The sequence below is a fragment of the Oryctolagus cuniculus genome, chromosome 5, assembly GCF_964237555.1.
Source record: "Oryctolagus cuniculus chromosome 5, mOryCun1.1, whole genome shotgun sequence".
NCBI lineage: Eukaryota > Metazoa > Chordata > Mammalia > Lagomorpha > Leporidae > Oryctolagus > Oryctolagus cuniculus.
This window is the reverse complement of record NC_091436.1, coordinates 147868190-147883642: the sequence shown is the minus strand read 5'-3', so window position 1 is coordinate 147883642 and position 15453 is coordinate 147868190. Positions and strand designations below refer to the sequence as shown.

The 15453-nt window shown below is 40.2% G+C and overlaps 1 protein-coding gene across 3 annotated transcripts in view; it reads right to left on the bottom strand.

The window, feature by feature from the left end:
- Window positions 1-15453, bottom strand: part of CDKAL1 (CDK5 regulatory subunit associated protein 1 like 1) — a 729763-nt gene that overhangs the window by 700436 nt on the left and 13874 nt on the right. For all 3 annotated transcript variants that reach the window (XM_008262511.4, XM_051855824.2, XM_002714231.5), the window contains 2 exons: window positions 12698-12867; window positions 11158-11270 (listed from right to left, as the gene is read on the bottom strand). In XM_008262511.4, the coding sequence (XP_008260733.1) occupies window positions 11158-11270; window positions 12698-12867 (283 nt within the window). The remainder of the gene's footprint in view (window positions 1-11157; window positions 11271-12697; window positions 12868-15453) is intronic.

The following is a 15453-nucleotide window of genomic DNA, read 5'->3' as shown; positions in this document are numbered from 1 at the left end:
AGAATTTACTTAATATTTTTTGTTCTGCCTGAAAAATACAAAGAATAAAATTACTTCTATATCATTATTTCAAAAACATTGTTTTTACTTGCTCAATAATATACACAAAACACACTTGAATTCTTCTTTTAGGCCATGTACTATACTTGATGATGACAGCACCAAACACGTTTGGAGCATTCTGCACGCACTGGCTCATTAGTCCTCAGAAAGAACCACTGGCGTCATCTTCAGGGACTGAGCATACGGAGATATTGCCAGCTAGTTCCTAGACAGCAGTGGCTGGCTTCAGTCTGACCTAATTCAATAGCTGGCTACCGCCTCTCTTCATCACCAAGCCATCCTGCCTCTGAGACGTGAGAGGTAAAGAGAAGATAGGACCTCGCCCACCACAGGAACGACAACATAAAACAGATAAACTACACTAGGACAGGAATTAGCTGTGTGGTCATTCTCAGTCCTCCTGCCTGGGGAAGTCGGCGGGCTGAGGGCAAAGGGGGCTGCAGCTCACACGAGGAGTAAGGATTCGCAATTACCACGCAAGGCAGCCTTGAATCACCATAAATATGATACTTCTGGATCTGCACCGGCACCATTATACAAAAACCCTCCCAAACTCGTCACCAATTTGAAGGTCGCCAATTCACGACAAAGGAAGAGGCAAAGGAAAGTGCATGCACACGCCCAGACATCTGAAATCATTTCCCCCATAACCGAACCGGCAGACCAGAGTCGCTACCAGGAAACAGGAGAGACATTTTAAAAGGCACCATTGCTCCCTTCTGTTTAAATATAAAGCCTCATTAGCCTTACTCTGCATTCACAGATTTGAACATTCATAAGCGGCTTGAGCTGCATCCTGGGCAGGGGTTAGTTTTTACTAAGTGTGAAGGCAGTGCAGTAGGGAAGGTAAGAAACATTCATATTCAGTTTAAAGAGCTCCCACCTTACTGTGCTTCTACGGACAAAGGGTCCCAGGACCAGCAGAGTCAGGGAAATAGGGCAGTAAGCCAGTGATGGAATCCCACAGCTGGTCTCCAGCATGTACACCCCAGGCCGACAGCTGCCGGCACAGAATCACACTGCCTCTAAAAGGTCAATTTTGCCCGATTCTTACATAAATACTGCTTAAAAGTTCAGGAGAAAAAAATCAATGAACCAGAAAAAATAAAGTGTTAACTAATTTAAAGACTGCTAATAATTTTATGAGAACATTTGTGACATGCAATTCACTTTTCATACATAACAGCTATGTAGCTGCTGGGATCATGTAATGCAATACTGCCATCTGTTGTCCAAGAGCTAAAACTACACCATGTCTTCAAACCCATTACATTTTTAAATTGAAGGCCAAAATGAGCCAATGGTATTTTACGTGTTCAATTGTTAACATCTCACGAGGGTTTTTCCCAAAAAACCTAAACACAATAATACCGAATATAGATTTTTAAATAAAGCTTTCATGGTAATTCATCATGTGCTCATTTTCTTAAAAAAGAAAAAATTTAAACAGGCTATTTCTAAATGAATGATCACACAAAATGTTTTATTAAAAAAATCTCTGGTATTCTACTGTATACTAGCGTGATTACAGATCATGTCTATTTCTTTTAAAAAAAATTAAGAAAAGATTTCAAATGTTCCCACCATGGAGAAGTGTTAAATGACTGAGATAGATAGATGTGTTTAACCTGATTTGGACAGTATACAGTAAATACAAGTATAGAAATGTCATACCCTACATAATGTTTATATAAACATACCCCAAAGATATGTGCAATTTTTGTACAATGGATTACAAAACAAATGAATTTATATTTTAATTAATAAAGTGGGGAGAAATGTTTTACAAAATCTCCAAGGGTAAATTTGATTATTAACCAATAAAGTAAATGTCAGATTACTGAAAAACCTCTGGATATATGTTGATTTATTTTCTTAAAACTCTAAAAGACTAAAAGTGAAAAATACTTTCCAGCTCAACACCAGAATGCCAGCGATTCTGAAAAGATTACCCATCTACAGTCTAGGACTCCCCCATGGTTTAATCACAAAAATTTAATATAAGGTAGAAAACGTGCCAACAAGAAGCTTAGGTGACCCGAAAAAGGCCAAGCCAGAAGTGGAACAGAATGAAAAACGACCCAGTTCACAAAAGCAGACCTGAAAACAGGTGAATTCTTCCCATATCTTGGTTAGTGTGAAAACTGAGAAAACTTTATCAAAATAATGTAATTAAATCAAGAGCTGTTAACTATGGGCCTGCACTCTGTACGCAACAAGCTAAGAGAAATTAGGACCTGAAGCCAAAGCATTTTAGAATTCACAAGGGTAAACTATAGTTTCTCTTCATCCCTTAAAAACAGGAAGAATTTTAATCAACCACACAAGTGTACCCTCGAACATCAAGAAAATGCAAGTCCTGCTTAGGTTTGAAAAAAAAAGGTTGACACTAATTGGTTTAGATAGCACATAATGTGGCACAGGATTTAAACCAATGCCGCTTAGTAGTTTCACAAAATGACCAAAAAAAAAAAAAAAAAAGAGGAAATTTCTGGGCCCATAGATGACAAACAACAGATACTAAATATTTCTGCGCTCAATTTAAAGAAGAAAGTAAAACTAGCAGGCAGAAATCAGAAAACTCATTACGCCATCATACATCATCCTGTTTTATAGCACAGTAACGAGGAGCCTTAAACACCCTTTTAAAATGTATTCAGCCGGCGCCGCGGCTCACTAGGCTAATCCTCCGCCTTGCGGCGCCGGCACACCGGGTTCTAGTCCCGGTTCGGGGCGCCGGATTCTGTCCCGGTTGCTCCTCTTCCAGGCCAGCTCTCTGCTGTGGCCCGGGAGTGCAGTGGAGGATGGCCCAAGTGCTTGGGCCCTGCACCCCATGGGAGACCAGGAGAAGCACCTGGCTCCTGCCATCGGATCAGCGCGGTGCGCCGGCCGTGGTGGCCATTGGAGGGTGAACCAACAGCAAAGGAAGACCTTTCTCTCTGTCTCTCTCTCTCTCTCACTGTCCACTCTGTCTGTCAAAAAAAAAAAAAAAAAAAGAAAAGAAAAGAAAGAAAAAAAAAGAAGAAGAAGGTAGGTTGCGCAGGTGTCCCGGTACAGTGCTGCTGCTTGGCATGTCTGCATCCCATACCGGAGAGCCAGTTCAAGCCTTAGCTGCCCTGCTTCCAATCCACCCCTGGCTGATGCACCAGGGACCATGGCAGACAATGGCCCAGTCCTTGGGTCCCTTGCGAGCCACATGGGAAACCTAGCTGGAGTTCCTGGCCTCTGGGCTCCCGGCTCTCGCTTGAAGCCAGCTCCAGTGCAAGAGGCAGGGGCGTGGGGGGCTTCAGGAGAGCGCAGCAGGTGGGAAGAGGGCAGGAGGCGGCCAACCACAGACTGCACACCGGGTTCTAGTCCCAGTCAGGGCACCGGATTCTGTCCCGGTTGCCCCTCTTCCAGGCCAGCTCTCTGCTGTGGCCAGGGAGTGCAGTGGAGGATGGCCCAAGTGCTTGGGCCCTGCACCCCATGGGAGACCAGGAGAAGTAACTGTCTCCTGCCATCGGATCAGTGCGGTGCAATGGCAGCAGCGCGCCGGCCACGGCGGCCATTGGAGGGTGAACCAACGGCAAAGGAAGACCTTTGTCTCTGTCTCTCTCTCTCACTGTCCACTCTGCCTGTCCAAAAAAATAAATAAATAAATAAATGTATTGAAATGCTTTGTGAAATGTTGCATTCCACTAAAACACTGTAAAACCTGAAACCATTTTCAGCAGAGAACTGCAATTACAGGAACCTGAATACAGAATTCCATTCACTTTGTATAATGGAAGGCATAACATGATTCCTTATGCTATGAAATGCCATTTTCCCCCCATTTCTCAGTCATCTTGGACTAGTCTAAAGATCACTTCCTTGCAAGATCCTATACATAAAACGGTTACACATTTAGAATTTTTAGGAAAAACACTGGTCGCAACATGCCGATAAGCTCTGCAACATCATCATCCCTAGGCTTCCCCAAATAAATGGAGGCTGGGGCTGGGGCTGGCACTGTGGCACAGCAGGTTGAGACCCTGTTTGTGATGCCAGCAATCCATAGCCAGGAGCCAGCTCATGTCCTGGATGCTTGTCCTATAGTACAAGTATTACACACTAATCAAAACTTTGATAAAAAAAAAAAAAGCCATCTGGCTGCTGTTTCCACCCCAGACATTTACTGTACATACCGTGATGCTACATGCCTAGAGTTCTCATTTTGCATTTAGGGATCTCCAAATTATATTCTCCCCCCAAATCTCTACATTGTCAATTATTTTGAGTCTGGGCACAAAAAAGTAGAGAAGCTACCCCTCTGAGACTTCTCCCTCCTTGAAAGTCAGGTCCCGTGGAGAGAATGGGGAGAAAGGACACAGCTCAGTGACCGATCACCACTGCCATCCCTGCCACCACTGGAACCTCACTTGTAGTTCGTTGCGAGACACTCCCTGAGAAATAATTCTACTCCCATGCAAAACCAACTTTGGATCAAATTCTCTACTCTGTATGAAGTATTTGTGGCAGTGGCAAAATGATTACAAAGACATTAAGACTCATGAATAATAATTTTAACTCATACAAATAACCTAATTGCAACAAATTTTCCACTACTGTGGAAGGAAGGAAACATGAGAATGAATTGGCAGGTTAAGGAAGTACTTCTACATAATGAGCTTGAGGCAACTACAGTTTCCCAACATGTAGGGTATACAGATTTTAAAAAATTTATAAAATTAGCTTGTACCTGAAGATAAAAGCAGAACAAAGACATTATTTAGGGGCTGTCACTGTGGCACAGAGGGGTAAAGCCCTGGCCTGCAGCGCCAACATCCCATATGGGTGCCAGTTCATGTCCCAGCTGCTCCTCTTCTGATCCAGCTCTCTACTATGGCTTGGGAAAGCAGTAGAAGATGGCCCAAGTCTTTGGGCCCCTGCACCCACGTGGGAGACCCAGAAGAAGCTCCTGGCTCCTGGTTCCTGATCAGCTCAGCTCTGGCTATTGCGGTCATTTGGGGAGTGAACCAGACCTCTCTCACTCTCTGGCTCTATCTCTCTCTGTAACTCTATCTTTCAAATAAATAAATCTTAAAAAAAAAAAGACTATTAAGAGACTTTTAAAATACCTGGACATTTAGCTTTCTGACTTAAACTGTGTTCATACTAAGTATTTATAGTGAGATGTTTAGTTGTGTTGAGTGGTTATTTTTCTTATCATTACCCAGTTTTTGCTTGCTTGCAGTGGTATGAAGTCCTGTCTTCCTATCCTCAAAAAAAGGGGTGGCTTCCAAGAAGAGTCAGACATGCAATGTCAGACAGCAACAACTACTCTACCTAAAGCTATTAGTATTATTAGTATTGATAACTGGTCTTACCGAACTACCTTTAAAACTTTGGGGCAGGTGTTTGGCAGTGCAGTTGAGACACCACCTGGAATCCCCACATCCCTCATTGGACAGCCTGTGTTCAAGTGCCAGCTCAGCTTCTGACTCCAGCTTCCTGCTAATGAGCACCCGGGTAGGCAGCTGGTGATGGCTCAACGCCCTGGGTCAGTACCACACATGTGGAAAACCCAGTTTGAGTTCCTTTTGCCTGACCCAATCTTGACTATTGTAGACATCTGGGGAGTAAATCAGCAGATGGAAGTTCTTTCACTGTGTCTGTGTGTGTCTGTGTGTGTGATTTAGAAATAAATAATAAGTTTTGTTTTTTAAAAAGAGGGGTAGGTGTTTGGTGCAGCAGTTCAAGTTGCCCCTTGGGACACCTGCATCCCATATCAAAGAGTCTGACTCAAGTCCTCATTACTCTGCTTCCAATTCCAGCTTCTGCCAGTGTGCACCCCGGGAAGCAAGAGGTGACGGCTCAAGCATTTGTATCCCTGACATCCGCACAGGAGACTTAGATGGAGTTCTGAGATCCTGGCTTTGGCTTGGATCAGCCCTGGCTGCTGTGAGCATTTGTGGAACAGTGGATAGAGGATCTCCCTTTGCCTTTCAAACAAAATGAACACACAAATTTTAAATAAATAAATAAAACATTACCTTGGAGTGACCAGATGGCACAATGCAGAGGTGAGGCTGTGCTGAAGTCCGCTCCAGCACACGTTAACCAGAATAAGTTGTGTAGGTCATTTTTCTCCCTTCTCCCCGTCACAATCTCATTTTAAAATATGCAGTAACCTCATACCACAGTTACTTCATTTGATCCTTGCAAGAACATACGTTAAATGCTAAAATACAGTAGGCTTTTAACCAATTTGGCTCTTCTTAAACATGGGTACAAAAATCCTGATTTCACTTAGAACTAGTCTGCCCAAAGTGTTGTGTCCCTTAAGGGAAGCATAAGATACACTTTCCACTTAGCTGTCAATTACAGAAGTTGAGATCTACCGCCTTTTCAGTTTTCCAGGGAATTAATCTACTCTAGATCTCGTGTATTTTATTATGTAGGCAAACTCAATGTACTAATGTGAAATGTTATAACCATCAGCTTAAAGAAAACAAATTTGAAAGCAAAGGTTCTTTTAAAGAAACTTTATGTGTATTCATAATTGAGTCATGTGCAACAAACATGAATTTTCCTAAATCCAAGTCCAAACACAAAAGCGTAGCTTCAATATCCTTCAAATTCTGCTGACCAATGTGTTTCTTGGATGTATTCATTATGCAAGATTCCCATATAAAAATCTAATACAGTCCAGCAATTTCCGTCATAGAAATTTAAAGCCACTGAAGATAAAAAGTCCAGACTAGGAAAAATAAAGGATACTTCAAAATATTTATAGAAAAACAATTTTTAAAAGTTTATTTTAGTGAAAAAATGTGGAATTCATGCAGTTTTTTCATAGTACACATTTTCCATGAACTTTTTGAAGACTGAGTATGCCATACACTTCAGCCATTCAACTGTAACACTACTCCTGACATCAAACAAATCAGTGTTTCTTTCTGTAAAGATGTGTTCATTTCCTTAACTCAAACATACAATGCTATGTTCTGACTTGACATTACCAAAGAGAATTTCTAAAATACAAATTGTAGAAGTTCTTTATACAAAGCAGGTCCCACCTAATGAAAGAATACATTATAACTTGAGTATTTAACCAAAATGTCTAAGATTTAACACAGAAATTAAAGACTTTGCCTTTGCCAAAAAAAAATTAATTCCTTGTCTGTTGGAATCCATGACTAGCTCATTTTCTTATCTTCACACCACCTATCCTGTAACACACAGCATGTTCAAAGAATGTTTGCTGAATAAATTATATAGATACCCAAAGAAACTATCAAGGAACTTCCATAGCCCTGCAATTTTTAAATGATTTCTCTAAAACTGTGGTCAACAAACTCACCAATTTGACTTACATAACTTGTCCACAAATCTTTCATATCCATAACACATACTATTCTCCTATGTTTATGAACTAGAGCTCACAATCAATTGCCAAGTTGGTCTTTCTTCCACTAATAAAAAAGTACACACTCATTCACAGCAGGTGCTACAACAAAGTAAACACATTATAGCCCTACCTATAGAAGGACTGTCCCTAAAGTGGTCATCGTTGAGTGGTCACCCTGGAAAACACACCTTTATTCCACTACTGGCCTAGCGAGTAGTCACCAATTCTTTGATCAAACTGTGTAATGCGTGAGATTCTAAAGAGACCCAAAACTGTAAGAATCGCTGCTGCTCTTTTAATACCATTTGCAGAATCAATTGAGATCAACAAAAATGCCTTAACTAAAACAGCATCAGTTAATCTGGTGTCACATACCTTATTCACCAGATTTGGCTTCAAATGACCTATGGCCATTTCTAACACTGAATATATTCCTAAGACAGGAATATTGGTCACAAGTGTGGACACAACAAAAATAATTTACCAGGGCCTGATACTGTGGCATAGTGGGTTAAGCTGCTGCCTGCAAAACCAGCCTTCCATATAGGTGCCAGTTCACGTCCCAGCTGCTCCATCTCCAAACCAGCTTCCTGTTAATGCCCCTGAGAAAGCAGTAGAAGATGGCCCAAGTTCCTGGGCCCCTGTCCCCACGTAGGAGACCCAGATGAAGCTCCTGGCTTCAGCCTGGCCCAGCCCCAACTATTGTGGCCATCTGGGGAGTGAACCAGAGGATGGAAGATGTCTGTCTCATTCTCTTTCAAATAAAATGAATACATCTTTTAAAATAATAATTTACCATCCTGTCCAAAGGAAATAATCTAGCAACAATAATCTAAACATTACAGAGGAAAAAAAAATTTAGACACCAGAAATTGCTTAAAGAATGCACTCAATGGGGCCGGCACTGTGGCGCAGCGGGTTAACGCCCTGGCCTGAAGCGCCGGCATCCCATATGGGCACCAGTTCTAGTCCCGGCTGCTCCTCTTCCCATCCAGCTGTGGCCTGGGAAACCAGTAGAAGATGGCCCAAGTCCTTGGCCCCCTGCACCCACGTGGGAGACCCGGAAGAAGCTCCTGGCTTTGGATTGGCACAGCTCTGGCCGTTGTGGCCAATTGGAGAGTGAACCATCGGATGGAAGATGCTCCTCTCTCTCTCTTTCTCTCTCTACCTCTACCTCTCCTCTCTCTCTGTGTAACTCTCACTTTCAAATAAATATATAAATCTTTAAAAAAAATGCACTCAAGTCATTTGTTCAAAAACACAAAGCCCCACAGAGAACTTGAATTGCTTCCCATGACACTAATTTAATTGTATCACGCAGCCAGGCGTCCATGATACAACTGTTCTGAGTTGCATTTTTCCTCAGTAGGCTTTGTTCTTTGGAATGAGAGGCAAGAAGCCACTATTTTATAATAGTTTAAGTTATGAACTTTTTCCCCAAAATAAAAAGGGCTTGAAAAGAAGCCATGAACAACAGGTAGCTGTTCTAAGCCTTGATGACGTTTTACACTACCAAATAATTATATCCTGGATTCACACAGTTAAAAGCAGCAATTTCAATTATATACCCACATAATCTTTCTTCCCCAAACAGTAAAAAATAATCACAACTGATATTTGGGAACTAGTTTTAATGTCTCTGTATACAGATTTCAATAATCTTTGTATACATTATATATAATCTATACACTCATTTTATCTAAATCATGTATTCAATATTTAGGTCTATATTTGATTAACAAAATCATGACAAATTATTAAGCAATAACAGTTTTATAAATCCTTACTCTATAGTAAAGAAACTACTGGCATAGGTCATTTGGAAATCATATATGTAATCTAAATATAAATCCACAGAGATTTCTTTCTATTATTGTTAGTATTTCTTGGGCCTATAGGAGGGTAATTCAGAAAGTTAGTAGAGAAAACAAATTATATCCCACAGAATATCCCATGAGTCTTGACTGATATAAACAATTAAAAAGGGCATGAAAGGATAGCTCTACTTTACAGAACTCCAATTAATAAATACAAATGAAAGAGGAGGGGTCAGTGTTTAACCTAGTGGTTAAAATACCAGTCAACACCTACATCCCACATTGGACTACCTCGGTTCGATTCCCAGCTCTAGCCCCTGATTTCAATTTCTTGTCAATGCAGACCCTCAGAGGCAATGGTGATAGCTAAAGTAATTGGGTTCCTGCCACTTGCATGGGAGACCTGGGTTGAGTTCCTAGCTCCTAGCTTCCCTGGCCCAACCAGGCCATTGTGGCATTAATGAACCAACGGACAAGAACTCACTTTCTCCCCTCCTTCTTCTTTCTCCCCTCCCTCTCCAATAAGTATTTTAAAAATAAAATGAAGAAAACAGAAAATCAACATTAAGCAAACACTATACCATAGGATACCATAATTAGTAGGCAGAAGGTAGAGGAGAAACAAGGTACTTCCTAACCATAATGAGAGAAACAGTAGCACTCCTGGTAAGAAATTCAGCAGCCACAGTTAGTATGGCAATAATAGGACACAAGGACATCACAACCCCCTGGTATGATGCATTGAAAAGCATTTACAGATTAAGTATCCCCGATTAAAATGCTTCCAAGTTGGGATTTGGGGATTATTTGCATTCATATAATAAGATATCTTGGGGATGAGACCTAAGTCTAAACATGAAATTCATTTATAATATAAACTGAAGGTAATTTCACACAATTTTAAAAATACTTTTGTGCATGAAATAAAGGTTTATGGTATAAAATTTTCCACTCATAGTGTCAAGTCAGCTAGTCAAAGTTCTAGATTTTGAAGCATTCTGAACTTCAGATTTTCAATTTAATATTATTTCTGGCTCTTCTTGCCAAAAATACATAAGTTCGTTCTAATCATGACAAATAAGCAGACAGCCGAAGTTGCAGGACATTCCACACCACAATGAACCAGTTCTCTTCTGAAGCATCAAGGTCAGAGAAGACAGGAGGAAAAACTGAAGAACTGTCACAGACTGGAGGAGACTAGAGAGACAGGACACTCACTCCTAGCTGAGACCCTCTGCAGGATTCTGCTACAGAAAAAAGGTAACGGGAAAACTGGTAAAACTACCTAAAATCTATAGGTAACAGTATCACACTAACATTAATTTCTTTGTTTATTAATTATTTTAAAATGGCATAAGATGTTAATATTAGGAGAAGCTTGGTAAAAGAAACATGAATTGTAATTTTACTACTTTTCTTAAAGCCCAGACTTAGTTCAAAATAAAAAAAACATTTAAGGGTTGGTATTGTGGTGTAGCAGGTTAAGCCACCAGCTGCTCCACTTCCAACCCAGCTGCCCCTGCTAATGGCCTGGGAAAAGCAGAAGTTGTTCCAAGTATTCAGGCCCCTGCTATCCATGTGAGAGACCTGGAAGAAGGTCTTGGTAACTGGCCTTGGCCTGGCCCAGTCTTGGCCATTGTAACCATCTGAGGAGTGAACCAGCGGATGGAAGATCTCTGTCTCTTCCTCTCTCTCTCTCGGAAATAAATAAGTAAATCTTTCTAAAAAGCTTTTTAAAATTTTTAAAAATATGATATCCATGGTTATCTAGACAGTAACAATAGCTATCATTATTTTGCCTTAAATTCATTACATTATGCTCAAATTTCCTTTAATCATCAGTTATAATGTGCATTGCCAAGAACATAACTGAGAAATTTAATCAATAAAATGATAATCTCATACCTGTAATTTTATAGCCATAAGCAGCTAGCTGTCCAGCCATATATTCCCCATCTGAATTATTGTGAGAACATCCCCAAGTCCGTATCCAAATTTTCTGTATGCCTGGAATAGTGCTGTTAAACAATCAATTTTTAAAAAGTAAATCTTCCTAAGTAATTTTAAAAATAAAAACCAAAAAAATAATTTCAGAGCACATTATACATAACATAAATTTACTGCAGCCAATCCACAAGCTATTCACTAATTCACCAACTTACATCAAAAGTCTAAAATTCAAGAAAAAATATTACACTCCACATAAAAAATTATTTTTTCTCTGAATTGTATTTTAAATGCATGCTATCTACATACTACCACTGAGTTCAACTCCTAGAAAGGTACCTGTCTCTTCACAGACTGTATTAGCTGAAATTTTTATCTACTTTAAAACTCACAGATATAGATGTAGTAACTTAAACAAAATTAAGGGCTGGGCATTTAGCCTAGTAGTTAAGACACCAGTTAAGAGGCCTACATCCCATGTCAAAATACCTGGATTTGATACCTGGCAATGGCTCCTAATCCAGTTGCCTTCCAATACAGACCCTGGGAGGCAGCAGTGACAGCTCAAATAATTCGGTTCCTGCCACTCAAGCGGGAGATTCAGATTGAGTTCCTAGCTCCCAGATACAGACATACCCAGTCACGGCCACTGTGGGCATGTGAGGAGTGAACCAACAAACAGGGGCTTCCTTTCTTCCCTGCCCCCTTCTGTCTGTTGGATTCTCTGCCTCTCAAATTAAAAACATATATAACTATATTATCCTACAGTATTACTAAAAAGTATACACCTATAAAAAATGAATTCTAAAAATGTGTTATTTTCAGGGAGAAAAAAAGGCCTTTCAATTTGGATTGCCTAATAATTCATAAACAGGAATTATAGGCATGTTCAGGATAAAAATTTGATAGACTTGAGTCGTTAAAACATTAGCACATTTTAAATTCGTGAATTTTAAAAGCTTAATGTTCCAAACAAAATAATCAAGTATATTAAAGCTTCCAATGATTTACTAGAGAAATAAATACAGGCTTATTAAAACTAAACATAATCCTTTCTGCCTATGTTTTATAAGAATTTCAGTGACTAGAGGCCTACTGTAGTAGTACAAACAGGACAATAATTTTTTTGTGCCCAATGCATTTAGCTGATCTGTAAGTATTTATAAAGGCTGCTAAGAAAAATCAAACATCCAAAACACCTATGGCTCACAAGAATCACAAATTCCAGTAAAACGTTAACTTTCGAAGTAACACAGAATTACCTACCAACTACAATAATATCAAAGAAACTCCTATTTTCCTAGCCCAGCCTACAAGGAACATCTAATTTGACATGTTTTTCTTTTGCAGGCAATTACCTTGGCAAATTTAAAACCATTCAAATGAAAAAGCTATGAAAGCTCACAGGTTTCAAAAATGTGTTTAACACAAACAGGTCAGCAGTATCAACTCCTCCTAAGAAATGAAACTGAGTATTATTTCAGGAAAACAAGCTTACCTATCACTTGGTGGACTACTTTCCTCTTCCAAGTATTGTTGGGCATTTCGCCTTCGTACCTTTGGAACAACGTGCTTTCTTGCAAAATGCCTGTCTTTTGGCTTTGAATCCTCCTGTGACACAATGTCTTCTATGTCATCCAGCAGAGCATCACAGGATGCAGATGGCATCTTTATCACAGAGAAAAGTTATGAATACACAAGCGTATGGAAATCTGCTTAACTTACCATCACCTATGAAACATTCTTGCCAAACCTGAACCTAATTAAGCCTTTAAATCTAACTTGAAGTTTAGAGAAAATGCAGGAGACAAAGAAATACAAGGAAACAATCACACAAACCCTGCTGAAGTGAGACATTCCAAGATTCTACTGGAACTGTTCCTTCTACAGATCAGTGTCATTGGGGCAAAAAGCAGGAGAGGAATCATTCATGATTAAAGGAAACTTAAAAGCCTAACACATCTCCAAGCTGGGAAGGACTTTGGTGGTAAGGGCAGCAGCTTTCATGCCTTCCAGTGCTTTGATGAAACCTCAGATGTGGGGCCTCTTGGCCAGGGTCTGCAATTTCATATTGTCAGAGCACTCACTTGCTCCCTGGAGACTACAGCCCTAAGTCTGCTGATCCAAGAAAGGAGTCATACACATATTTCTACAGAAATTAGGATCCACGAAAGATTTTGAGGAGATGGCATCTCTCAGGGTTCGAAGTGACACTGGAATATAAAGGTTTCTGTGGACTGCAATCCTCAGAAGTTTGTCACAAACCTGAGTTCCTGAACTATGCAACATGAATATGTAGAGTAAGGAATACTTTCTCCTGACAAATACACAATTAACAAAAATAAAGCCTAACAATTAATGTTCTTTTTGGATCTTATTTGTCCAGCCAACTATAAGACACTTTGTAAACAATTAGGAAAATCAGACTATGAACTGGCTATTAGATAATATGACGATTTTATATAAATTACTAAATACAAAATATTTCCCTATGTTTGCAAATTTTATATTTAAAAATTCACTTGTTTATTTGAAAGGCAGAGTCACAGAGAGAGAGGGAAGGAGACAGAGAGAGAAAGAGATCTTTAATCCACTGGCCACTCCCCAAATGGCTGCAATGACCAGGGTTGTGGCAGGTTGAAGTCAGGAACCTAGAACTCCATCTGGGTCTCCCATTAGGGTGGCCGAGGCCCAAGCACTTGAGCCATCTTCTGCTGCTTTTCTATGTGCAGAGATCTGAACAGAAGTGCAGCAGCTGGGACTTGAACAGGCACTCGTATGGGATGCCAGCATTATGGGCAGCAGCTTAATACACTATGCCATGACATTGGCCCTGAAAATTTTACTTTTATTTTTAAAGATACATGTTGAATATTTACAGATGAAAAGTGATTATGTCTATAACATACATTAAAACACTTCAGAAAAATGTATTAACACATATGGGAAAACATTTACAACTCAAACATAGAAAATACATACATTGGTAATCATTATCCTATTCAACTCTCCTGAACGTTCAAAATTATTTAAAAAAATTTAATTCAAACACAGCTTCCAGGGAAGTAGACACACTCTTCTATATCCCTCCTGTAAAGCTCAACTAAAACTTGAGGCATTATACATAAAACAAACACAAGACCACCTTGAAAACTCGAGAGAAGACGGCAGACTGGCTAGGATCCTTGGGACTTACATCCCAAACTCGTAGCTGAAGAAGCCAGCAATCCAGAAATGCCAACAGATACAGACAAGAAAAGCTTCCAGCAAGTTTGCTTTCTCATCAAAAATTAGGAGAAAAAAAAAAAAAAAGAGGCTGCCTAGCAAGACAGAAAACTTATAGAGAGTAACTGTTCTATTCCAGCCACACAAAAACAGACCCAAAACTGCAGTGTCACCCCAAGCAACCCACAAAAGCCAAGTAGGGACCCTTGGCCCCTCCTCCATAATAAGGTGCCCCAACACAGCCAAGGCAAGAAGGGACCCTAAACATTCAAACCAACTCACTAACCAACTTGTCTTGCTGTGTTCAGTGGAGACCAATCCTATACACAAGTCTAAAACAATTCTCATTAAAATCCTAGTGAGATTTCTTTTTATAGATATAAACAAGACTGTTCTAAAATGTACATGGAAAGGTAAAAGAGAATGGATCCTCTATTCATTCGTTCACTCCCCAAATGGCCACAACAGCTGGGGCTAAGCCAGGCTGAAGCCAGGAGCCAGAAACTATCCAGATCTCCCAAGTGGGTGGCAGGGGCCCGGGTACTTAGGCTATGCTCTGCTATTTTCTCAGGAGCATTAGCAGGGAGCTGAATAGGAAGTAAAACAGCTGAGACTTGAGCAGGTGCTCATATGGGATACCCACATTGCAGGTAGCAGCTTAACCCACTACACAACACCACCCCTGGTCTGCCTGATTTTAAGATTTATTAGACAACTATAATAATCCAGACTGTGGTAATGTCGGGAAATGGAAACACAGATCACAGAATCCAGAAACAGACCCACACAACGGGCCCAACTCATTTTCGTAAAAGGACAAAATAAGAAATATTAGTGAAACACCAAACGCTGGCAAAGAGGCAAAGAAACTGAATCATTCCTGCAGTCCAGGTAGGAAAATAAAATGGTACAGGCACCTGGGAAGAGAACTTGGAATTTCCTTTAAAAAGCTACTTATGGGCCAGCACCGCGGCTCACTAGGCTAATCCTCTGCCTTGCAGCACCGGCACACCGGGTTCTAGTCCCGGT